Source organism: Camelus dromedarius, chromosome 5, assembly GCF_036321535.1.
Source record: "Camelus dromedarius isolate mCamDro1 chromosome 5, mCamDro1.pat, whole genome shotgun sequence".
NCBI lineage: Eukaryota > Metazoa > Chordata > Mammalia > Artiodactyla > Camelidae > Camelus > Camelus dromedarius.
Window position 1 is genome coordinate 93,349,679 of NC_087440.1, and position 25,558 is coordinate 93,375,236.

General features: G+C 61.5%; 1 protein-coding gene across 1 annotated transcript; it reads left to right on the plus strand.

Moving 5' to 3' along the window:
- Positions 1-2,362: 2,362 nt before the first annotated feature.
- Positions 2,363-20,354, plus strand: ADSS1 (adenylosuccinate synthase 1). Its single transcript, XM_031454449.2, has 13 exons — positions 2,363-2,622; positions 9,443-9,545; positions 12,085-12,147; positions 12,727-12,777; positions 13,021-13,087; positions 14,073-14,180; positions 14,281-14,362; positions 14,977-15,103; positions 15,632-15,786; positions 16,540-16,664; positions 18,349-18,446; positions 19,745-19,894; positions 19,964-20,354. The coding sequence occupies exons 1-13, from the start codon at positions 2,431-2,433 to the stop codon at positions 20,014-20,016; spliced, it is 1,374 nt and encodes a 457-aa protein (XP_031310309.2). The 5' UTR covers positions 2,363-2,430; the 3' UTR covers positions 20,017-20,354.
- The last annotated feature ends 5,204 nt before the right edge of the window (positions 20,355-25,558 follow it).

Sequence of the window (25,558 nt, forward strand, 5' to 3'; positions counted from 1 at the left end):
CTGTGGACAGAGCACACTTTATCCAGTTGCCTGTCCTAAGTTTATTTTCAACTTTTTAAGAAATTGCCAAACTGTTTTCCAAAGCAGCTGCACCCCTTTTCATTCGTGCAGGGCACCATTTCAGCTTCAAGGGCACGAGCATCGGCAGTGTCATGTCCTGGGTGCCATGTATGACATGGTCCCCGTGGGGAGGTGTGGCCCCCAAAGAGGGGTAACCCCAGGTGGCCAGGCCTGCGTGCTCTCTGTGGGCCACCCCAGGTCACACAGTGAGCCCCCTGAAACTTATACTGCCCCCACCTTGGTGACAGGCCCACTGTGAACAGGGCCAGGCAGGGGGCTGTTCTAATTCCGGCTGGGCCGTGTGAGCGGCGGGGGGGGGGGGGGGCCCAGCTGCTGGGCTGCGACTGGTCTGTTTATAGAAAAGCCCCACCCCACCCCAGGCCTGCTGGCTATTTATAGACCCGGGCTTCGGGAGCTGGTGCCCCGGCCAGCATGTGGCCCTGCGGAGACTGAACCCCCGTGGTGTCTCCCTGGCCCCCCCGAGCCTCCACTTCACACCTGCTGGCCCAGAGCCCTGGACCTCCCCCAGGAAAGGCTCAGAGCCGGCAGCCCCCAGTGGTGGAAGCACCCCGCCCCCAATCGCATGTGACGCCAGCAAATCTCTCTATGTGGCTCCTGATGACATTCAAAGATTTGACTCTTGCATCTGGAAACAAGCAAACCAAGAAACCTCCGTATCTCTCAGTCCCTCCTGCTACAGTCCCGCCTCTTCCTCGGCTACACGGCCAGCCTCCCTTGCCCCAAATTCCCTCCCACCCTCTGACTCCTGGAAACCCTCCACCCTGCGGTCTGACAGACCACCCTGGTTGCAGGCCCACGGTTCGCCCCCCGTTCCCCACCTCCCCCTGCCGTCCTCAGCCTCCTCAGCCTCTGGAAGCTTCAGAGCCTCACACCCAGCCCTCCTGCCCCCGCTGCGGCCGATTCCAGGCTGGTGGCCAGGGGAGTGGGAAGTGCGGGGGGCGCCGCCCACTGTACCCTGAGTCCATCACGTCATTGAGGAAAGGTCCCCCTGCTTGTAACCCACGGTGTCCTCATGTGACAGAAGAGGGACTGGGGCACAGAAGGGCCAAGCCACCCACCTGGAGCCAGGGTCGGAGCCAGGGCTCCGGCCAGGAGGCCAGGGGGATGGAGAACAGGGGAGGGAGAAGAGAGTGGGAGGAGGGGCAGCTGCGCAGAGCACTCCTGTGCTGGGGCTTGATTCAGTCACACACACGAGTATGTGACAAGACCACTGTCCACCCCCTCCCTCCCAGGGAGGGTCTGGTCTCCCTGTGTCTGGCCTGGGAGCCCAAGCAGCTCAGCAGCTCTCTGAGCCTGGGGTGGAAGTCAGCGGGCAGGCCCCGGGACCTTCTGCACTGAGAGACCCCCTAGGGAGGGAACAAGGGGCACCGACTCTCAGCCCTGGGGCGGGACCTAATGGGGCACGCCTACCCGGAGGGCTCATCCCTGGTCCCTTCTCCGACCTGTAGGGCTAGCCAAGTCCACACCCAAGTGTACTTAGGTTGTGTCTGGCAGGGTGGGCCAGGCAGTGCACTCAGCTGGGAACTGCAGAGTCCAGCAGACCACGATACCCCCTCTCTGGGCACCCAGTCCCTCCACAGGCTGGGGCTGGAAAGAGGTCTGGTATGGGGCCTCTTGGAGACCCCGGCCCTTTGTGGCTGGTGAGCATCCTTGGCTGCTCCCCTGCCCGGCCAGGTGACAGCACTGGTTCCTTCTCCCTGGACTCAGCCCTGAGAACCCGGATGGAACCCTTCTGCTGGGAACCGGCGTGCCCCAGTGCCAGACACTGTCCCTGTGTGTGCGTGAGGGGAGGGAGCAGTGCGAGGTGGGGAGCTGTCCTCTCTGCGGCCACCAGAGGGCGTGCGCGCCAGTCCCGGGGTTCCGCGCGGGGCAGGTGCGCACCCCGAGCCACTGTGCAGACCCTCGCGGCTGGGCGCACAGACGCAGCTCCCCTTTGCCCAACAGCACTCCCGCCAAGGAGGAGACCCCCTCAGCTTCTGGGACCCCGAGGTCCTGGGCCTGGCGGGGCCCGGCGGGGCGGGTTCGCGGCGCCCAGGCCGCGCCTCGGGAAGCGCGAGCGCGGAAGCCCCCATGAGGCTTCCCCGAGCGCCCCGGGTCTGGCCCCGCGGAGGGACCCCGGAGCGCGCCAGCGTCCCGTGCGCCCCGCGGCAGGGCTCGCAGCCCCACTCGGCTCCCGGGTGGCGGCAGGAGGCGGGACCCAGCGGCCCGGAGGTCACCGCGGCGCGTCACGGCGCCCGAGAGCCCGCCCCCGGCCCCGCCCCCCGCCCCGGGCCGGCTCCTTTTAATGGCGCGGCGCGCGGGTGCGGCGGGCTCTCGGGCGGCCCAGCGCAGCGGACGAGCCGAGCCAGCATGTCGGGGACCCGAGCCTCCAACGACCGGCCCCCCGGCGCGGGCGGTGTCAAGCGGGGGCGGCTGCAGCACGAGGCGGCGACGACCGGCTCCCGGGTGACTGTGGTGCTCGGCGCGCAGTGGGGGGACGAGGGCAAAGGCAAGGTGGTGGACCTGCTGGCCACGGACGCCGACATCATCAGCCGCTGCCAGGTGCGGGCCGGGCGCCGGGTCCCTCCCCAACCCGCCCAGCGAGCCCCCGTCCCCTCCCTTCGTACCCAGACGGACCCTGTCCTCCCTGTCCTCCGGCCCTCCCTGTCCTCCGGCCCTCCCCGTCCTCCGGCCCTCCCCGGACACGCCTCCTGGACTCCTTCCCACCCCGACACCCTTCCCAGCCGCCTCCCCCACCCCCTCACCCGCACACGCCACCCACTCACACAAGCCCCTGCCACTCAGGGGCGCACACGCTTCCCTCCCCCACTGCCCCCCAGGGACCCGCCTTTCCCAGCAGCCCCACCCCCGGGGCAGTGGGCCAGGGGCAGAGCTATGAATACAAGTCGCTGAGTTGGAGACACCCGATCCTCAGGGGGTGGGGTGTGCCATGCCTGTGACTTTGGGCCCTCCACAGTTCGGGGGGCAGGGACCCGGGCTCCTGGGTGGTTTGAGGGCCCCCAGTTCCTCATTCTGTCTGGTCTGGGATAGAGCTGGCTGATTGCATGGGGTCCGTGCATGCTGAGGAGGCTGAGTGCCCGAGAGCCTAGGGGACGGTGGCCCTGGTGGGGGGGGGGGTCAGCCAAGAGGAGGCAGAGGCCGGGGCAGAACAGCAGGTCAGGACCTGAAGGCAGCCAGGCCAGGGACAAGGAGGAGAGGGAGGGGCCTCGGACTTCTGGCCAGGGTGACCCAGTGCCTGGCAGTGCCACCTAGGAAGCCAGACACAGGCTTTGTCCCCTGAGGGCCTGGGGCGGGGCCTCTGCCAGCTGTGGCTGCTCTCAGCACCCTGTCTGTTTTGACCGCCACTGGGTACTCCCTCCGGGGCACTGCCCCCACACGGGCCCCAGGCCACGCTTGCTCCTGTGGGCTGACTTACAGCTCGGAGCACAGAGTGGCCAGCTGTGGGGCGCATGCATTGGGGTCTGCAGCCACACACAGGAATGTTGCCAAAAATGTGGAAGGGATGCCCTCTGAGCTCCTCCTCCCTGGCTCTGTGGCCTCATTCCTGAGCTCCCGCCAGGCGAGCTGGGGCTCCAGCACTCCCAGAGGAGCCCAACGCACTGGGCTCGAGGAAGGTCCACCTGGCCCACTCCTGCCCGACACAGACGGTGGATTCCTAGAAGATGCTTTCTGGGCTGGTGGGAGGTCTCCCATCCTCTCTCTGCCCTAAGCCACAACAAGCCAGCCCGCTCTTCTCCCTGGACCCTGCAGCTGGGCGCATGCTCCGTGCCCACTCCTCTCCCTCCCCGGTAGAGGGCGTCCCCTCCTCAGGCCTGTCTGCTCCGGGGACACCCACGGCCCTCCCTCTGTGCAGCCAGCCAGTTCTGGCCAGCCTCGCATGCCCGTCTGTGGCCATCTCGATAACCTTCATCTTGAAGATGCCAGTCTCCCCTGGCTATGGAGATGGTTCTAGAACTAGGCCCTCCCTGCTCTGCCACCTGGACCTGCAGGCCAGGCCCTGGCCACTCCCATAGCTTGTAAGAACCTTTGATGGGAGGAACCAAGGACAGAGCTGGTTGGAACCCCCTCACCAACCACGGGGCCTCCCAGGCACCCTCTCCCCCATACGACTTCTCTAACTGCAATCAGATACAGCTCCACCTTCAGGCCGCAGCTCTCCAGGGTGGTGGGAGGAACTCCAGGCTGCCTTGGGGGCCCACAGTGCCTTCCCTCCTCCAGCCTTTGAACAAACAGGTGAGGCAGGGAAGCAGGCCCAGAGAAGGTGAGGAATTGGGATAAGCAACATGCATGGGCCCTGACATGGGCTGCACCACCTCGTGTCAGCACTGGACATCGAGGGCTGGGCCAGGGAGGGTCCGGCCCTGTGGCCCAGGGAAGGCTGCTTTTAGAATGCCTGTGCTTGAAGCCCACAGTCAGGGCCTTCACACCACGGCCCCAGGAGCTGGGCAGGGCTCGGGACCCAGGCGCTGAGGGAAGCCAGCAGCCAAGTCACGTGCAGTGGACCCAGTGGTGGGGGAGCTGGAGTCCCATCTGGGTGGCTGCCTAGAAAGCTGAAGCCAGCCAGCCCCAGTGACCAGAAGGGTCACCTGGGCCTGGGGCCATCCCGAGTGGCAGCTGTGACCCCCCTCTGGCTGTCCTGGTCCCTACCTGTGGTTTTGCCCCACTGACCCTCCACCACCAACAGGCCTGTCTCTTCCGGTCCCAGCGTCCATACACCGATGAAGCCCCCTCGTGGCCTTCGGCCACCTTGCTGACTGGGACTCACTGCCCACCTGCCCAGGAGTGGTCTGCAGACCCGCCTGCCCATCCAGCAGCGTCCTCGTGGCTTTCCCATCTCAGTGGTTTGGGGCTCGTGGCCAGCGTGCACCCCAGCAGCCGCCCGAGACCTTTCTCACCATCCAGAGATGTCTCAGACCTTGAGTCTCTCCTGCTGTTTTCTGTGCCTCGAGGGCCCATCCCCCGGGCAGCGCCCCCTACAGCCGCTCCCTGAGCGGGTACTGCGCCCGCGCCCTCTCCGCCAGCCCTCCCTCCGCCCCAGGCCTGTCCTCTCTCCCAGGCCACGGCCCTGCTGCGGCTTCACGGCAGGACCCCCGAGACCGTCCTCTCTGCTGCCTTGTGTGGACCCGCGGCCCTCAGGCCGGGGGCTCTGCCCGCCCTTCTGGGAGTCCCTGCACCTCGGCCGGGCTCCCTTCTATGTCTGCTGAGCATCCTTCCTGCTCCCCGTGGCCCAGATAGGAGCCTAAGAGCCCACTCACCTGGCCAGGCCATCGTGGCCTCGGGCTCCCCTGCCGCACCCTGTCCCCAGGCCCACAGTGCCAGCCCTCCCTCTGTGTCCAGGGTTCCTTCGTCAGGCTTTGGGCCCCTGCCCAGGATCCCGAGGCCTCAGCACACACTGGTTAGGATTTAAGGTTCCCCTCCTTCCATCGGCAGTGAGGCGGCTCAGCACAAGGGCGCCGGGCCGGGTTCCCCTCCATATGCAGCATCTGCTCCTGTGTCTCGTCTCCCGCGGCGGCCTCCCTGCAAGAAGGGCTGTGCCCTGTGGCTTGTTGGTGCTCTGGGACCTCTTCTTGGGGCGAAGAGGACCAGGAAATGCCTCACCTTGAACCCCAGGCTGGCCCAGGGGCCTCTGGGGTGGGGAGACCGGAAGTGCTGGGAGTTGCTTCCAGAAGCAGTCTCCCCTCCACGTCTGCACCCTCTGACGGTCACCCAGCAGTGGCTCCAGGGGCAGGGCCCCCTGAGGTTGGCGGCCCCTTGTGGCTGTGGGCGCATCTGCCGGGGGCAGGAGAGACCTGTGTGCCAGCCTGGGGTGCACGCCCTGCTTCCTCCAGGCCTCACGCCAGTGCCTCAGCAGGCAGAGCAGCTCTGCTTGGGGTGGATGACTGAATGAATGAATGACAGGAACCTGCCGGCTGACATGTAGGAGGTGAGGGCTGCATAGGTGGACTTCGAGGTTTCGCCCGGACCCTGGGCGAGGGTGGGGGTGTGGTCAGAAGCATTTCCGCCCTGAGAGCCAGGCCCCTGGCCGTGTGTTGTGTGAGATCCTGATAAAACCCACTGCTGCCGCTGCCACTGCCGCCCAGAGGCCTCCTACCCCAGCCAGGACCACACCGGGGGCCGGAGTGGCTTCACAGCCTCTGAGACGCTGTGGCCCCGCACTCAGCCTCTCTGCTTGCTACATCCACTCTTCTCTGGTCCCCAGCAGGCTGGGCTGGCCAGACACCTGCAGGAAGGTCCAGGGCTGGTCAGATTCCCAAGTGGGCAAGCCTTGGCCTTGGCCCCGTTCCCATGTCTGTCCACTTTCTTAGATCTCGGCTGTCAGGGAGGCAGCTGACAAGAGCATCCAAGGGGACTTTGAGTGACCGGCCAGGCCGCGGCAGGTGGCTTCAGTGTCCCTGGGGGCTCGGAACTGTGCCCGGCTCCAGGTTCCATCACGGTGGGGAGAAACTGCAGGCAGGCAGAGCCTCAAGAGGCTGACACCCAGGACACCTCTGGGCCCAGTTCCTGCCACCTTGGCCAGTCCCCCACTGGCACAGAAGTGGGATGAGGCCGGCGACAGCTCATTCTGACAGGGTCTGGGATACGGAGCCTCCAGAACCTTCCCACCTGGGGATAGGGAAGCTGAGCGCGGCCCTGGAGCAAAGGCCCTGCAGAGGCAGCCAGGCTGGGCCCGGGGCCCTGGACAAACTTCCCCTCCAAGTAGTTCTCCAAACCAGGTCAAGCCCTGCATGGACTGCTGGCAGAGCTGCTCACCCACCTGACAGCCGCTCACGCAGCTCTCCCTGGGCCCTCAGACAGCAGGCGGCAGCAGGTCTGAGGCTTAGGAGGCCAGGGGAGTGTTCTGCCCCGACTTCAGCGCCTGCCCGCATGTGGCCTGTGGGAGGGCAGTCAAGGGTCTCTCTGGGTCACCTGGACCTCAGCAGAGCTGCTGGGAGGCGTGCCCTGCAGGTCAGCAGGCCCTGGGCTCAGTGTCCAGGGCTGGCTCACGCCCCTGGGAGTGGACTGTGGCCTGCTGCCTGGGCCCTGCCACTGGCAGGGGTCATCTGCCACCCACTGGCCCACAACGGCCTGCCTGTGCCTGTTCCTGGGTGCCTGTGTTTACCCCAAACAGAGGCGGGGGTGCGCTCGGGCCAGCTGACTTGGCACTGGGCACTTGGAGGGCAGGGGGGAGGGAGGCGGGGTGTCTGGGCTGTTTGGTCTCTGGCCAGGGCAAGCAGGACACAGCTGTGGGGTGATGCCTGGCATATGGGGAGAGCGTCTGCAGGGAGGCTGTCGGCCTGCCACCCAGTCTAGCCTGGGCTCTGCTGCAGATTCCCTTCTCAGGACCTGTGTTCCGGGCTGTCAGAGGAGGCCGTGCCCCCGGGGCCGCCCCTCCTGCAGTAGCTGTGATTCGGTGTGAGCATAACAGAGGATGGGGTGGGGGGACACACTGCACCTGTACAGAGTCAAGGTCTGAACAAAGACGGGGGTCTCCCAGGGAGCATCGTGACCCCCAAACCCAAGGCCTGTCCGTCATGGCGATTCCTGAGCCCACAGCCTCTCCTCCCCACCACTTCGTCAGCTCCCTTCGCCCCCTTCCCTCCCGCAGCCCCTGTGTCTCCCTCAGCGGCAGCCCACCTGGCCCCCCCAGCACCGCCTCCATCCTGAGCCGCCCCTGACCCAGCTCGTGGGGCACTCCCTCCTTGGCTCCCAGTCCCCTCCACCATCCCCTTTGTCCTGCTCCCCTGTCATTTACTCAGAGCTTGTGGGTCGGTCAGTTCCAACAGCCAGCCACCTGGCTCAGGGCACCTGGGGAGGCAGCAGGTCCGCTGTTGGAGATGGTTGAGCTGTGGGAACAGCACGGTCATGCAGCCGGGCTGCCCAGCAGGATCGTGGTGACCCCAGGAGTCTATTAGAGGCAAAGCTGCCTCAGCCCTGCAGGCCCCCACATCAGGCCAGACAGACCTGCAGATGTGCATTTTATTAGCGGCTCGCTTGGGTGGCTCATGCAATGGGTTTCCAGCAGGGCCATCCGGGGCCTGGGTACAGATCGCAGGGGCTGAGCCCTGGTGAAGGGGAAGTCCAACTCCAGCCCCACTTCTTAGTTTACCCCTGTGTGAAGTGAGGTCCAGGAGGGAGAGCGCCTGGGCCCCCAGCCCCGACCCACCGCCTAGCTTATTTCCATGGAGGAACTGGGAGACGTAAATCTTGTCCAGACCCAGCGTAAGGGGCAGTGCTCCCTGCCGGGAGGAGGCCGCCCTCATTCAGCCTGCCTGGGTGGGGCAAGGAGAGGCCACGTGTGTAGGGAGACTCACCCTGCCAGGCCCTGTGCAGAGGGGTGAGGCCTTCTGAGCCAGCAGCCCATCACCCCCTCTGCAAGGCAGGAGGACCGTGGGGTGTGGAGGGCAGAAGCCCAGCCATGGAGATGCCTCACGGATAAGCTTGGGTTTCTGTAGGAGGTTCAAGCCAGAAGCGGGGCTGGCTGGGCTCCAGGACTCTGGGGACGGGGCAGGCCCAGGCACTGGGGTGCAGCCAGCCCACCTCCCAGCCCCACCTCCACCCGGCCCTGGGGCCCACAGTGCCCTCTAGTGGCCAGAACTGGGACTGGAAGGTGGGACCTTTCCCGGGCTCCCCTGACTCACCCCAACCGGCCTCCACCCACGGCAAGTAGTTCAGAAAAAAGGGAAGCTTGTCATCTGGGCATCCCCCAGAACAGTACCGACCTCAGAATGGCTTTTTTTTTTTTTATTCTTAGATGGTGTGGGGCTGCACAGGACCAGCCCAAGAGGAAGGTGCTGATGGCCCGTGCCGGCACCCTGGCTCCTTACCTGGCCCCAAAACAGTGGTGCTGCCTGGCCCACCCTCTGCCTCCATGGAGCTCAGGCTGTGTGGCAGCTGGGGCCGTGGGGTCCTGAGTTTGTTTCCCAGAGGATTGGGCCCCCTCATTCTTGCATCAGAGGAGGGACACCCCAAGAGGGACTCATGGGCGGGGCAGGGCTCTGAGCGAGTCTGCAGCTTCGGGCCACACTGAACCAGCCTCCCTGGAGAATCAGCACATGCCCCCGAGACAGTCCTGGGCACTGGGACCAGCTTGGGCCAGCCCCAATCTCAGATTCAGTCCCCTGCACCCCACCCAAGAAGCAGGGCCCTGGCCCAGCACCCCAGGCATGCGTCAGAGTCAACCACTGGCCCAGACTCCCCAAGTCCAAGGGTGGATGGCATCTCGTGCTCCCTGGGCACAGAACTGCCGCTCCAGGCAGCCTAGAGGCAGCTCCTGAGCGCCTGCCATTAGAGCTGCCTGCAGTGAGGCTGGGCACCTGGCAGGCCCTCCCAGGCAGGGTCCAAGTCCTGGAGCTCCTGGCACTCAGCCAGTCTCTGTTCCCAGGGGGGCAACAACGCTGGCCACACGGTGGTGGTGGACGGCAAGGAGTATGACTTCCACCTGCTGCCCAGTGGCATCATCAACACCAAGGCCGTGTCCTTCATCGGTGAGTGTGCCCCGCCCGGCCCCAGGTCCCAGCGTGTGGGTGGGAAAGGCCTAGGGCGATGTCCATCCTGGGCCCACGTGCGGGCTGGGCCCTGGGCCCTGCCCTGCCCAAGTGCTTGTGTGGGAGTAACCTGCTCACCTGGGGCCTCGGCCCTGGGCCGGGAGGCTCGAGGTACCAGCCCTGAGTAAGGGCCCTGGCAGAGGTGTCTGATCCCCAAGCCCGTCCTCAGAGCCGTGCAGGGCTGGGCCCCAGACGGAGGGAAGGTGCAGGAGGCTCTGCTGAGCTCTCGCACTCCCCGAGCGTGTGGGTGTGCAAGTGTGCACGCGTGCATGTGTCGCATGAGTGCATCTGGTGAGTGGGTGAGTGTGCGTGTGTATGAGTCCGTACGATGCGTGTAGGTGTCTGCATGCGTGCCTGCCCTGAGTGTGTGTGTGTGGGACGGGCCTGGCTTCCAGCCTCGTGGATGGAGGCGGAGTCTGTGTGGGGAAGCTCTGCTTTTCCTGGCCCCCCCAGATCCCTCTGCAGTCTCCTGCCCCCTGCCCCTTCCCACTGCCCTTCCGCTGCCCTGCCCCCTCTCCAATGTCTCCGTGCCCAGAGAGGTGAGGCCTCCAGAACTGTGGGGATCTCTCCCTCCGTCTCCTCTTTTCTGTCTCCTCTGTCTCTGTCTCTGTCTCCTCCTCTCCCCCCGCTGCCCCCCTCCCTCACTCTCTCCCTGTCTCTGTCAGTCTCTGTCTCTCTCTGTGGCGGGCCCGACGCCCATCCTGCCCCCAGCTCTCGCTCCCAGGCTCCCAGGAGCTCTTCCTGGGCCCCAGGCCTGGCCAGGCCCCGTGGACACGCTCATGGGGCTTCTAGTGCTGTTCTCTCCCATTCTTTCCACGGCCGAGCGGGGCCACACTCATGGCTTTCTGCCCGCGCCCCCTCCCCGGCCGGGAGTAGGGGTGGCCCGGCAGGTGTGTGCCCAGCGGAGGCCCAGTGTGGCCAGCCGTGCGTGAGCAGAGGAAGGAGCGTGTTGGCAGAGAGGCCGTGGGGCTGTGCAGTCAGGCTGAGCGGGAGGAGAGGGTGGCCCAGAGCCTTCTCCGTGGGGGCAGACGTGGCCCGGCAGTGGCTGAGGACAGAGCAGTTCCCCGGGAACCTGTGGCCCAGCTGCTGCGGGAAGCTTCTGAGCACAAGGCTTTTCTGCTGGGTCTGGGGCCCCACTCGGTGGGAAGTGAGGCCAAGGAGGCACTGTTTGACCTGTGCCCTGCCTTGTCTCCAAAGAGGTGGGGTGGGTTGGGGGTGGCGGCCAGAGCCCAGGCTGGCAGTCACCAGCTTGGCCAGATGGTGCCCAGGCAGCCCACTTCACAAGGGGCAGGACGCGCCGGCGCTCACGTAGCTGCCCCTCAGCCTGCGTCACCCCCCAGGCCTGCCTCGCGGTCATTTCAGGACTCGTGGCATTTAGGTGACCTTTTGTGCTCCGTGTGGCTTGCGTAGTCTCTGAGTCACTCCCATCTGGACCAATGTCCGATCTCCTTTGGCCAACCCTAGCTGGGCAGCACAGGGGTCAGGCTCCCCAGGAAGGTGGTGGTGGCCCCCAGCCGGCTGCTTTTGGTAGAAGAGGAAGGGGCTAGCGTCGGCTTTAGCCTGGGCCACAGACGCGTGCCTGAGACCTTGAGGAGGTGCCTCCCTTCTCTGGCCTGCGTCTCTGCCTGTGCAGGACATCTCTGCAAACCTCCTTCCGTTTCACGTGGTGCTTGGGTCCTGGGAGCTGGTGGAGGCTGCATTTCCCTGCACCTCCTGCTTTCCCATTTCCACGCCACTTAAATAAAACATAACAGCTTCTTTGAGGTGTAATTTACAAACCATGAAAGTCACTCACGGTGAAGGCACGACTGTACCTCCATCACCACAATTCAGTTCTAGAATATTCCATCCTGAGACGTTCCCCCGGGTCACTTGTTGGTAATCCTCCTTCCCTCCCCAACCCAGCAACTGCTGATCTATCTTCTGTAAATGCTTCATGGTGGTTTTTGTTTTGTTTTCAACATTTTTTCTTGTGATCAAATCTCCATTACATAAATTTAGCCATTTTTAACTGTACAGTTCCGCAGCCATAAGCACATCCCAGCCATCACCGCCATCCATCTCCAGAACCTTCTCATCTCCCTAAACAGAAACCCCGTCTGCATTGAGTACTCACTGCCCCTTTCCCTCCCTCAGCCCCTGGCCCCAGCATCCTGCTTTCTGTGTCCGGGAATCCGCCACCTCTAGGGCCTCATGTGAGTGGGAGGAACAGACCCTGTCCTTCAGCGTCTGGCTTATTTCACTTTATATGATGTCCTCAAGCTTCCTGCAGGCTGCAGCCTGTGTCAGCATGTCCTTCCTCGCTAAGGCCGAGTAGCATCCTGCCACGCGGCTGGACTGCGTCTGCTTTGTCCCTTCACGTTGACGGGTGCCTGGGCTGCTTCCCGTCTTAGCCACTGAGCGCTGTGCCATTCCACGCTGTTCTAAACCTAAGTCCCTAAAGTCCATGATCCAGTCCAGTCTCCTGTCTGTGTTGCAGGCAACGGGGTGGTTGTCCACTTACCAGGCTTGTTTGAAGAAGCAGAAAAAAACGAGAAGAAAGGTGTGTCCCCTGGAGACCCACCCGGTCCAGGACGAGCGAGTGTCCCCAGCAGCCGTGCTGGCCAGCGCCTTGCTGTGTGGTCCCTCCCGAGGGCAGCATCAGATGGGCAGACGAGGCGGTTTCCCGCTGGCTCTACCTGTGCAGGAAGCCGGGTCCTTGCTCAGAAGCAGAGAGCGGGCTCCGAACTCTGGCTTCGGGCCACAGCCTCAGTGTTACGGGGGAGTTCTCATGACCCTGGGGACAGCTGGCACTGGGAGATGTAGACTCAGGCAATCCAGGAAGAACCCCTGGACCCTGGAATTTGACAAGGCTCCCAGGGGACCCCAAGGTCCAGCTGACATGGGGGACCAGTGGACCGACCAAGCCTTCAGGGAAGGATGTGGCTCCTGGGGGTTCCTCGGGGGGTGGCGGTGGCAGGCAAGGCAGTGACCGAGGCTACTGGCCAGGTGCCAGGGTCGATGTCCCCCAGGGGAGAGGGCCCAGGACCCTGGCAAAGGGAGAGGCCACAAGGTGAGGGGTGGCGCTGTGCACCTGAAGTGACTGTGTGGCCTGTGGTGACCACGGGCTGTGTGTCCACAGGCCTGAAAGACTGGGAGAAGAGACTCATTATCTCTGACCGCGCCCACCTCGGTGAGTTTCAGGCTGGCCTGCCTGCTGGTGGATGAGTGGCCCTCGCTGTGGCCTGTGGCTCCACCAGGCCCGCTCCAAGGGCTCCCGGGGGCGCTGGGCCGGGCTCACTGCCTCCACTGGCAGATGGGGAACCTGAGTCCCGGGGGGGAGGCCAGCTTGTCCCCAGAGGCCCCAGTGTGTGGTGGGCGAGTCCCTGTGACTGGCCTGTCTCTCCCACTCGCGGCACCCTCCCCTGCTGGGCAGTGTTCGATTTTCACCAGGCAGTGGACGGGCTCCAGGAGGTGCAGCGGCAGGCCCAGGAGGGGAAGAAGTGAGTATCTTCTCCGCTGGCTCGCAGTCTGCCCACCAGGGCACTGGGCGTGTCGGGTGGGGCAGGTGCGTCCTCTCAGAGCCCCTGAGAACGGCGTCTGTTGGTCCACCCCGGGCCTCCCCAGGCCTGAAGCCCAAGTGAGCCGCCTGTCCCGGGACTGCACCGTCGTCCCCAGCTGCCGCCCCAGGAGTACCCGGCTGTCACTTGCCACGTCCACCGCCACTGCTGGAATCGCAGGCCAGCCTTGACCACATGCGCGGCCACAGCGCGGCCACAGTGCCACATCCTGCCCACCAGCACTCAGTGGCCTTTCCCTGGTTCTCCAGAGATACTTATTAGGATGTGCCAGGAACAGGTTCTCACGGAGGGACAGGAGTGAAGCGGACAAGCATCCTCTCACACATGTGTGCACACACGTGTACGCACACGCCCGTGTGCCTGCACCGCACGATTCACACCCCTGCATGTTCATACACGGGTACACACATGCTCACGCGCGTGCGTACACGCACTGCTCGGCCACAGGCAGGTGGCCATGCTGAGCTTCCCCATTCGCTGAGCCTGGGCTGGGCTGCAGGGGGCAGTGGCTACAGGTTGGGCACTGTGGGTGCCAGTCCCAGGGGAGGCAGCGGGCAGCCAGAGCAGTGGCCTCAGTGCCAGGTAAGGGGGAGCCTGGCACATGGGACAAGGAGGGCACCACCGGGCACTGGGCCTTAGAGTGGGGCCAGGGGGTGGGGGAGGGGTGGGGCTGGGACTAAGAGCATGTGCCACCACGCGGCCCCCGGCCCTGAGCGCTGGCTGTTAGAGGAGTCCGGCGGCTCTCAGGGCCGTCCCAGACTCCTGGGCACTGGTGCTGGGAGGGCGCCTCAGATGTCACCCAGCTCAGCCTCTGATCATAGGGGTGAAAACTGAGGCGCGAGGCGGCTCAGGGTGCCCAGGGCTGGCCAGGGCGTCCCGCGCTGACGGCCCCGCGGCTGTCTTTCAGCATCGGCACCACCAGGAAAGGGATCGGCCCAGCTTACTCATCCAAAGCGGCCCGCACAGGCCTCCGCATCTGCGACCTCCTATCGGACTTTGACGAATTTTCCAGCCGGTACCTGAAACGCCCGCGGCCCAAGGGGGAGACTGGCTCGTGAGGAGGGCACAGGGATCCAGGCGGGGACGAGGGGTCACAGTCATTGTCACTTCCACAGATTCAAGAACTTGGCCCATCAGCACCAGTGCATGTTCCCCACTTTGGAGATAGACGTGGAAGGTCAACTCAAAAGGCTGAAGGTAGAGTGGGGGCGCCGCGAGGGGGCGGGGCGCCGCAGTGGGCAGGGAGGTCAGGGAGCTGGGGCCCAGTGCCATAGGGCTGTGGGGGAGGGCCGGGGGTGCGGAGCATCTCATCTGATGTCCGTGAACGCTCATGGACCACACTCGTTTCGGGCATTATTATGGGGTGTTCAAGCTTGGGGGTCACGGGCCTCCTGTGTGAGCCCCTGACCAGCCGTGGTCAGGGTGGTCTTCTAGGAGGCCCAGGCTCACCTGCTCGGTCTGACCCTTCCCGTCCTTTCTGGGGAAACAGCCCAGGACTTGCAGGGTGGGACAGAGGCCTACCCCATCTGTCTGGGGCAGGAGGTAAAGCTGGCCCAGCTCACTCTTACGGGGACAGGACAGGCAGGAGACGGGAGGGTGTCACTGCAGAGCCCTTCTGGAAGTTTCCAAAGGTGGGACCCAGCTCCTCCAGCCCTTGTCTGGGGCTGTGAATGTGGACAGGGATGGACGGCTAGCGATAGTTACAGACCAGGCGCCTTGATGGGCAGGAATTTGCTGGAAGGAGGGGCAGTGGGGAGGAGGCCAGAAGTGGGTGGACGCCCGGGTTCCCGCATCCTCACCCCTTCTCCCAGGGCTTTGCCGAGCGGATCCGACCCATGGTCCGAGACGGTGTTTACTTTATGTACGAGGCGCTCCACGGCCCCCCCAAGAAAATTCTCGTGGAAGGTGCCAATGCAGCCCTCCTAGACATTGACTTTGGTATGTCCAGGGCCCAGTCCCCATGGACCCCCTCTTTCATGTGTGCTGGGGAGACAGGTGTGGTAGGGCCACCTCCCACAGCCACACTGTCATCCGCACCCAGGAAATGGTCGTACTGCCCTCATTTTCCTAACTTCCAGGAGGGGAAGAGAGAGGCTGAGCTCAAGATGAGGGATGGAGGTTTAGAGGGAACAGCCCGGGGCTGAGGAGCCCCAACTGCCCCATGTGGGCTTTTGTCCGTCTGGTCCCCGACCTGGGGACACACCAGCATTGGGGTCACATGGTGGCCACAGGCCAGAAAGGTTCCCCCCAACCTTGTCCAAGCCCAAGTGACCTTCTTCCTCCCCTAATCCCCCAGCCTGTACACATAGCACCTTGTGCCAGCTACACCCCCAGGGTGGTCCCTCAGACTGCTGGCCCTGGAGACCCATGGAGGGGACATGGTGGGCTGAACCGCCCTCTGCCGAGAGGCTCCCCTGGGCTGGGGTGATCTGCAGGGATGGTGGCCTGACCAATTCTGTCTCGCAGGGACCTACCCCTTTGTGACGTCATCCAACTGCACAGTGGGAGGCGTGTGCACCGGTCTGGGCATCCCCCCCCAGAACATAGGCGAAGTCTACGGTGTGGTGAAGGCCTACACCACTCGCGTGGGCATCGGGGCCTTCCCCACCGAGCAGATCAACGTGAGTCCCCAGCCCTGGTGGGATCCTGTGGGGCCCACGGCGGGGAGCGGGCAGGCGGGCATCCAGTGGTGGAGCCAGGGGAGATGCCAGAGGCTGCAGGCTCCAGTGGCACCGCATGAGTGTCCATGTCGGGCTCCTCGGCTCAGGGAGGACACGGAGAGCCTCCTCTCGGCCTCATCCTTGGGGGCACAGGCCACCTCTGCCCTTGGGGGGCTTTGGCTGGTCTGGGTTTCAGTCCCAGCCGATACAGCAGGGCTAGAAACAGCCTCATCCAGCAAGCATGCTCTCCAGCCTCACGGGTGTTTCTGGAAGCTCAGGACACCACTGGCCTTCCTCCTTACCTGGCCTTGTGCCCTTGTGTCTGGCGAGGTGTGTGAGGGCTGGAGAGGGAAAGGAAGTGCCTGGAGGCTTTAATGGGGCAGGGTGTACAAGGATAGGGACCCTGAGAAATGAACACACACCCTGCCCAAGGCTGCAGTGCAAGGCCGGGCCCCTCTGCCCTCACCTGCCTGCACGTGTGTGAGCCAGGCTGTGCCTCGTCCTCCAGGCCCAGGAGGAGGCGCTGGTCAGCAAGGCCCTGCCCGGGGGAGAGGCTGCTGGGGCAGCTGCTCCAGGGACGAGGGAGCAGAGAAGCAGGCACGGGGCTCCGCAGGGATGTGGGGGCGGGGGGGCCGCAGAGAAGCGCTGAGAGTTGGTTGGGCCGGGCACAGGCTCCCTTCCGTGCAGCATCGGGCCTGCCCTGTCTCCACGCAGGAGATCGGGGACCTGCTGCAGAGCCGCGGCCACGAGTGGGGCGTGACCACTGGCCGGAAGAGGCGCTGCGGCTGGTTGGACCTGATGATCCTGAGATACGCCCACATGGTCAACGGATTCACCGCGTAAGCCGCCACTCTGGCACACGTGCTACTGCGCACCCATCTGGGGTCCGTCCACCCCGGGGTCCCGCCCTGACTCCCCAGACCCTGCAGAAGCAAGCAGGGCTGGGCATCGGGCTCAGTGCCACCATCTCCCCACGCAGGGGGCTGTCACCAGAGGTAGACCCTTCCACACTGCGGGGCCACAGTGGGGGTGACGTGGGGGCCCAACCAGGGCACATCAAAGCCAGCCCTGTGGCCTGGCACCATGTCTGGTCCTGAGCACAGGCAGGGAAGGTGACTTCATGAAAGCCAGAGGGTGTCTTGGCACCTGTAGGACGTTAAAATAGTTCATCTGGACCCAGGATTCAGTGCCCAAAGCAGAGGGCCTACACTTGTCCTCACGGGCCCAACGCCCTCTGCTGAGTGGGTCTCTGGTCTGTTAGGGTGCAGGTCTGGGCCCACAGGGAGGGGAGGGGAGATGCTGTCCCAACACAGCGGGTGACCAAGTGCTAAAGGAGGCCACTCTGAGCTCTGAGACCCCGACAGGCCCACTGGCCGGGGGCACCATCTCCCCGCTGTGCCAGCGCCAAATGCCATCATTCCATTTCCCCTGAACCACCAGGTGACACTGGGCTCGGAAGACAGGTACAACACACACCCCCAGCAGGAAAGGCCGCCCCTGAAGCCCTGAGACCCCTCAGGGTGGCCGCAGTGGGGGCGCGGCTCGGGCTGGACCCAGAGAACAGCCAGCCTGGTTTACAGCCCCACAGCGGGAGCTCCACAGGCCGCCCCCCTCTGCAGCCCTGGTCTGCATGGCTGCGGACAGGATGACCCTGAGGGCCCCGGGAGTGGGAGCGCCCCTCCTCATGTCAGCGGGAATCCCGAAAGTGGTGTCCCAGCTGGGGAGGCGGGGGGCCCGCACGCTGCTTCTGGGACTGACTGGGTAGCCGGGCTTCCTCCTGGTGATGGTCACGGGTCGGGCAACTCAGACCTTCTCATGGGGAGCTTGCTGCTTCCCCCTCATAAAGACGGGCCATGGCTCCAGGTGCACATTTGTTACCAAAATTGTGTGGCACGCAGATAAGCCACAGCCATGCTCAGTGCGTGCAGAGCTGTCCCTCCACAGGAGGCAGAGGGACGAAGTGGCTGAGGACACAGTGTCTGAGGTCCTTGACCCTCAGTCCTTGTGTGCAAAACAGAGAATGCAGCCTCAGGAGGCCACAAGGCCATGGGCGAGCTCCGGACCGGGCAAGGGCACCATGTACACCGGCCCCCATGGGCCGGGAAGCACAGGGACCCCTCCAGAGGTGGCTTTCAGGCCTTGCCGAGCGGCGGGGAGGGGAGGGAAGAAAAGGAACGTACATGACCCCAGCTTCTCCCGGGTGCTGGGTGGATGGCGCGCGGAAGATCCTGCCGTGGGCACCTGTGGTCTGTGCACAGTCACGGGGTCTCCATGGGGCGGAGGGGCATGAATGGGCACTGAGACCCTACACGTGGCCGTGAGGAGGGCAGAAAGGCCAAGGTCATGGGATCAGAGTCCCCATGGGGCGTGAGGTGAGGAGGGCAGGGATGCCTGGCTGTCGGCGGCCTTTTTAACCTTCCTTTTCTGTTCTTGGCAAATAGAGGAGAAGCGAGGGGTGGAGACCAGGCAGAGGAAGCAGCTGCATAGCTGACCACATCTCGGCTTCTCTTTGATTTTGGACAGGCTGGCCTTAACGAAGCTGGACATCCTGGATGCCCTGGACGAGATCAAAGTCGGCATCTCATACAAGCTGAGCGGGAAGCGCATCCCCTACTTCCCAGGTCCGTGCCTGGGCGGCTCTGCCGCCCCTGGGTCGCCTCGCCGCTGGGCTTGGGAGCACACATGGCCCGTGGTTTCTGGTGGCAAGGGGAAGGGTCTGCACGTTGATTCCGAGGGCAGGAGCAGGTCTGGAAGACGTTTGTCACAGGCTCTCGCCCGACGGGAGGCCTGGCCCAGGGCAGCTGCAGGGCTTCCCACAGTTTGGAAAGGGCTCAGAGGGACTTGGAGGGCCACGCCTGACCCCGGAGACTCTGCGAGGCCTTCCGGCACCTGGGGGTCAAGGCCCCCCTCCCGGGAGCCCTGGGGGCTCACCTGAGACAGCAGATGTGGGCTATGGACAATCAGAGCTCTGGGCAAGTGGGAAGATGACTTCTGATTTAAGAAAACATGCGTTTTTTTGGTGAGACTGTTTACAATCTAACTAGAGTTCTACCACCTACACTGTAACTAGATTTCTGTTTCAGGGGGTGGGTAATTAGGTTTATCTATTTATTTTTAGAGGCAGTACTGGGGATTGAACCCAGGACTTTGTGCATGCTAAGCATGCACTCTGCCACTTGAGCTATACCCTCCCCAAAAAGCAAACTTCTTTTAAAAAGCATAAAGGCAGTGCTGTTTTCCTGGATTTCATAGTGACTTGTGCATCTGGACAGGGGTCATATTTTGACCCCACCTCCGTGGGCGGCCATGGGCGAGCTGCCCTTCACCTGCCGCCCCCGCACGTGTGTGGACACCCACCAGCACCACATGGCTGTGGGAGCCCGGTGTGTCCTTTTGGCCGGTGTCCTGCAGCCCAACTGACCCTGACCTTTGAGGGGGCGCAGCAGGAGTGTGGTGTGACCCCAGGGGCGCGTTCAGACTTGGAACACGTCCAGGATTCTTGCAGTGGACAGCTCATTGTGGCATCTTCTGACAACGATGGGTTGTTGGTCTCTGCTGTGAGCCCTGGGGTCCCGGCCAAGTGGCGTCCTGCCCTGGGGAGGAGGGCATAGACCCTTCAGGGTCCTAGATCCCTTAGAACTTCCAAGCAGAGTCCTCAGAGCTCCTTAGCTCAGTCACCCATGGACACCCTAGCAAAGCACGTAGTGAGTCCATGTCCAGGGTGGCTGTGTCCCCTGGTCTTGAAGGGCTGCAGCCAGTGACTGAGAACCACCCCTTGGCCAGCGAGAACCAAGCAGGGCAGCTTGCCTTGCTCGCCACTGACCCCCGGAGCAAGCCGACCCCAGGCAGGGGTCCCGAGGCCGTGACCGAGCGGACGCGTGCAGGACACTGTTCACCCCCGCCCCGTGTGCTCCCCCAGCTAACCAGGAGATACTGCAGAAGGTGGAGGTGGAATATGAAACACTGCCTGGGTGGAAGGCAGACACCACGGGCGCCAGGAAGTGGGAAGACCTCCCCCCGCAGGCCCAGAGCTACATCCGGTTCGTGGAGAACCACGTCGGAGTGGCAGGTGGGTGCACCCCGGCCGCCCTCCCTCTCCCCGCCGTGCCCTGGTCTGAACCTCTGCTTTCCCTTTCAGTGAAATGGGTTGGTGTCGGCAAGTCAAGAGATTCGATGATCCAGCTGTTTTAGACGAAGACAGAGCTGAATCCAGCAGGACACAGCAGGTCCCCATCCCCACATAGATGGCCACACTGGTGCCCCTTCCTCGGCCGGCAGAACCAACGCCATAAACAAGGAAACATGAAAATGACTTTCTGTACTTTTCTAATTCTCTTTAAGCCTTCAGCTCCACCGCTGCTTTCTACTCTAAGCATCTGAGAGCCAGCATTGTCTACATTTTTAAAAACCCTCCTATTTAAAGTGAGACAGAGGGCTCTGAACAGAGAGCTTTTACGGCACCCGAGTTGTCATGTGGTTGTGTGTCCGACTGGAGGCGTCTGGCAATAAACAAACCCAACAACCGCTGACAGTAGCGGTCAGTGCCTGTTTTGTTCTGACTGTGTCCTTGTTGTTTCGGCTTTTAAACACTGAAGGGCGCCCCTGACACCTTGCTGCCTCAGCAGCCTGGGCGACACACGGTCTTGGTGCTCCGAAGCCGGGCCGTTGTGTGCTCAGACAACTAAGTGGCACCAGCCCCGGGGAAGAGGGATCACGGGCGTCAAACACGTTTCCCCAAACTGAACACTTCAGCAGATTAGCTCTAGGGGCCTGAGCCCAGACAGCCGCCCTGTCCGTGTTACCAGGACACAGTCTGCCCTCAGCCCTCCAAGTCCCCTGGACTGAGAAGCCACTTCTTCGCTGGCCGAAGCCGCTGAGAACCAGCTGGGGTCTGCTCTCTCCCAGCAACTGTGTAGCTGCCTTCAGCAGCTCTGCCTTCAACAGCAGAGTTTGGAGTAAGTTCAGCAAAGTAACTGGTTTTTTGATGCCAGTTCAGAGAGAGAAGGAATTAGACACACAGAGAGACCCAGCATCCACCAGGCTTAAATCCTCGCTTTTTGGAGCTGAGAACGTCAGCTGGGCTCACTGCAATCACACAAGGTCCGACTTGGCTTGCTTCCCATTAACTCTGCTGGCCCCAGAAGGTTCCATAGGGTCTGATCTCACCGGCTCACACCGTGGAGTCCTGAACCCATGTGACAGTGTATTGGGTCAGCAGGCCACATACTGGGTGCGTCACTTCACACACACTAGCAAAATTTTCCAAACAGTGCCCAGAACAGCCTTCAGCCCTTTGAAAGAAGTCAGGAGAACACAACGTGGACCAGCTGTGTTGGGTGAGAAACACGAGCAGAAACTGATCTTTGGGTTTCCCGAGAATTCCTTCCTCCCATGATAGAGCAGGAGAGACTGAAGGAGAGAGCCCCAAGGCAGGTGAGTTCCTAGGCAAAGAGCAGCCACCCTCGCAGTGCCACTGGGCCCCAGCTGTCCTCCCTGCCTCCCGGCGGCCTGTGCTTCACCTGGGACCACCAGCTGGACCAGTCTCGCTGCCACAGGAAGATGCAGGCTTTGGGCAGCAAATTAGAGTGTGCATTTTTCAAAAGAGAAACCATTTCATTCTGCATAAAAAGCTACACGCCTGGCTTTGCAAGGTAGACCCACAATTTAAACTAGAAAGCTGCAAAAGAAAAAAAGCCACTGTGTTTTGTGGAACCTGCTGCATCTCCCACTCAGATACCCGTTGCCTTTACCTTCCGTCTCTGGATGAAAGCTCGGGGAGGCGACCCCAGGCAATGTCTCTGAGTATCTGCTGGTGTTCTATAGGGTGAAAAGACACCAGCGTAGAGGAGAAATAGTTCTCCCCTGCCGCCAGCTTCCTCACTCTCCTGTGGCTCAGGGACAGGAGGCTCTGTCCTCTGTGGGGCGGGTTAGGGCAGACAGCCCCCTTGGCCGGAGCGCCAGAGTTGTGAGAGTCTGCGTAATGATAATCAGGGGCTCTCTCTGCTTGGGCCCAGTGACACGGCCCCAGTGCAGATGGAGCATGTTTTCTTCCAAGCACTTTGGAGAGCTGCCAGTTTCCTTAGAAGTTCGCTGTCCACCTACCCTCCCACCAAGCCATTTTACTCCGAGGCACCGACCCACAACAAATGAGCACAGAAGTCCAGGAAAAGCCTTATGCAAGGCTGCTCAGAGCAGGTGCCTTCACCACAGCAGTGTCCAGTGGCAGGTAAAGAAACTGTGGTCCATCCTCACATGGAATACGTTCAGTAACAGAATGAACGGACCGCTGAGGGGTGCCAGGCGATGGACGGTCTCAGAGTTGGCGTGTGGAGAGGCACAGATGCCGAGGTGCACGTGCAGGATGAGCTGAGCACATGAGGCTCCAGGACAGCAAGGAGGGACACAGGGATGTAAAGCAGGGCAAGTGATGGTCCGTCTGCGGGGGGGGGGGGGTGCGGCGAAGGGGGGCCCCCCCCGCGCAGCTGGGACACAGCGGCAGCGGGTAGGACTTACACTCCGACGACCGTCTGGGCATTCCTCTGGGCTAAATACTCACACCTTCACTCTAAGTAAATTCTACCCCAAGCTAAAAGTTACAAGAAGCAATACAACCACATTCCACAACGGTGGAACAGCTGAGACCAGGATTAACCAAAGGTTCACAGCCCTGAGGCAGCTGTGATGGAACACCTTGATGAAGACGTTTCCTGCCAGCGTCTCCTTAAGCATTTGCCGGAAGGGAAGTTTGCTGAGCTTCTCGCTGGAAAACAAAGTGTGTTCCTTCCTCACCCAATGTATATTCACTTCTAGAATGTCCATCTTTCTAAGGTCAAATGATGTTATAACGCAGAAGCTTTCCATGAGTTTGGTGCCTGCCAGCCAGTTTTCCTGGGGATCCCCCCCAGCCCCAGGCAGGGCAGGTCTCCTTACTTTGCTTCCATAGCCCCCTAAACGTCCCCTTTTGTGACATTTGTCTCACCAGAGGGCGAGGACCCTGTTGGCTCTGCTCAACACCATCCCTACGGGCCTAGTGCAGAGCTTTGCACCTACTAAGGCTCAACTGTGTCCCCTTAAAATCGGTATGTTGAAGTCTCAACTCCCAGTACCTCCGAACGTGACTGTATTTGGAGGTAGGGTCTTTAAGGAGGTAATTAACTTTTCCCCAAGGTTTAGTGAGATATAACTGACATAAACATATTGAGAGAGAGTTTACATACAACATAATTGACATAAGATGTACACTTTCATTGTAACTTGTTGGCCTGAAACAGTAAAACAGACCAGCAAAATGGATTTATTTGGGAATAGCAAAGAATTGTAATTTGAGACATGCCATCTAGGGTGAACCACAGCAAGCCTGGAGAACAAAGAGGAAACTCCTTTATAGAGAGAAGGGGGGTGGTTGGGAGGGGCTGTTATAAGCAGAGTCTGTTGGTGGAAACTGGGAGTTAGATGTGGTCTTTCATTGGCGGAGTTGTGGCCGTCTCTCATTGGCTGGGCTGTTGCCAGGCGGAGAGAAATCCCTCCTCCCGCTGGGCAGTGAAGCAACAACCTTCTCTCCGAGATGCAAGGTGCTCTCTTCCTGCTGGGTCTGCAGTTAACTTAGAGGGGTGGGGCCTGATTGCTCCCTCTCCTGGTCTCTTGGCTCCATTTTAAAGGAGGTTTCTGTTTCTTAATGTTTGCAACACTCTGGTGTACAATGTGATGATTTCAAACACACATACATTGCAAAAATGTTTAGCGCAGTCAGGTTAGATAATCTTTGTCTCATATAATCACTATTTTGTTATGGTGAGAGCATTTAAGATCCACTCTTAGCAACTTTCAAGTACACAATACAGGGTTAACTATGGTCACCTATAATGCTGTGCTATAATTAGCTCCCCAGAAGGTATCCACCTTCGCACTGGAAGTTTGTACCCTTTGACCAACATCTCCTCATTTCCCCCACCCCCAACCTCTGACAATCACCATCTCTTCTGCTTCTGTGAGTCTGATGACTTTTTTTTTGTAAGTACTAATCTTTTTCTTTGCAAAGTCAATTTTTATGTTTATTTTTTATTAGTTTTTTTGTTTGACTTCTTTGGTGATAATTAGGTTTATTTATTTATTTATTTTAATATAGGCACTGGGGATTGAACCCAGGACCCTGGACATGCTAGGCATGCACTCTACCACGGGGCTATACCCCCCCCCCCTTATTTTTAAACACCTTTATTGTGGTTTGATTCCTGTACAGTAAACCACGTATTTCAGACGTACAATTTGATGAATTTTGACAGATGTATACATGAGTCTGATGATTTTAGATTGCACATGTAAGTGAGATCATACAGTACTGTATTTGTCTTTCTTTGACTTATTTCACTTAGCATGTCTTCCAGGGTGTCACTGCAATTGGCGGGATGTCCTTTTTTATGGCTGATTGATATCCTATTATGTATTCCATGATATATGTATTCCAAATACATTTTCTTTATCCATTCATCCAGAGATGAACACTTAGGTTATTGTAAACAACGCTGCAGTGAACATTGGGGTGCAGATAGCTCTCCAAGACAATGATTTCCTCTGCACACCCAGAAGCGGGATTGCTAGATCAGATGGTAGTTTTATTTTCAACTGTTTGATGAACAGGGAGGTAGTTAAGTTTTAAAGAGGTCAAATGGGTTTGCCTTAATCCAGTCTGATTGGTGTCCTTACCAGAGGAGGATGTGAGGACAGACTCGCAGAGGAACGACCGCGGGAGGACCTGGGGAGGAGGGTGTCTGCAAGCCTAGAGGGGTCCTCTGGAGAAACCAGCCCTGCGGACGCCTCGATCTTGGACTCCCGGCCTCCAGAGCTGCAGCAGAGTAAGAGTCTGGTGTCTGGGCCCCCAGCCTAAGCGCAGTTATGGCAACTCTACAAAACTAACCAACACTTAATGGGCCCTCAACAGACATTTCTTAAATTAAAATTAGATTGAAACAGAAGAGCGGACAAGGGTCTCTTTTAATCATGATGTTTAATTCACTATTTACTGTGTCTTAAAAAGCCCATGGCAGTTTCAAATCTGAACGCAAAGAAATCTTTTAAAACCTCCAACCTGTAAGACGAAAACCAGCAGCCCCGAGAGCTTCATCTATTCCCAGGATAAGCACAAGTGGCCGCAGAGCCCTAACAGAAGGCCTCGTGCTGGACCGCGCGGGCCTGGCCTCCGGGCCCGGACCCCACGCAGGCGGCGGCGGCGGCGGCGGCGGGCAGGGGCCGAGGAGCGGCCAAGGAGGTGCCGGCGCGCCGTGGCGCCCGGGCCCGGCCTTGGGTCAGGCCCGCCCCGATGACGCACGGGGCCCGGGACGTGTGCCCACGCTCACACGTCACTCCCCGCTTCCTGCGGGCGGGCAACTCCTCCAAGTTAAGAATCACACAAGAGCGAGCCATCCTCCAACCGGGAACGTAACCACCCTCAGGAGCTGTTTGGGGCGCTGAGTCGCCGGTCCCTTCCTTGCCGCCACGCCAAGCCCCGCCCCCAACTCGCCCCCGCCTATCAGACGCCGCGCCTCATACGAGTCCCGCCCCCGACGTCGCCCCCGGCCTATACCGCGGCGCCTGCGCCCCGCCCCGCCCACCCTCTTCCTCCGCCCCGCCCTCTTCCTCCGCCCCCGGCGCTCCCGCTCCGACCCTTGACCTCTCCTGGACTTTCCCGCGCCGCCGAGTCCCGCCTCCCGGCTCGCGAGCCCCGCCCCGCCCTCGG

Bases quoted from the DNA above. Each gene is read 5' to 3' on its own strand.
- ADSS1 (XM_031454449.2), top strand. From the start codon at position 2,431: ATGTCGGGGACCCGAGCCTCCAACGACCGGCCCCCCGGCGCGGGCGGT. The intron at 9,546-12,084 runs GTGAGTGTGCCC...TCTGTGTTGCAG, and splicing joins CAAGGCCGTGTCCTTCATCG to GCAACGGGGTGGTTGTCCAC. The intron at 16,665-18,348 runs GTAAGCCGCCAC...GATTTTGGACAG, and splicing joins ATGGTCAACGGATTCACCGC to GCTGGCCTTAACGAAGCTGG.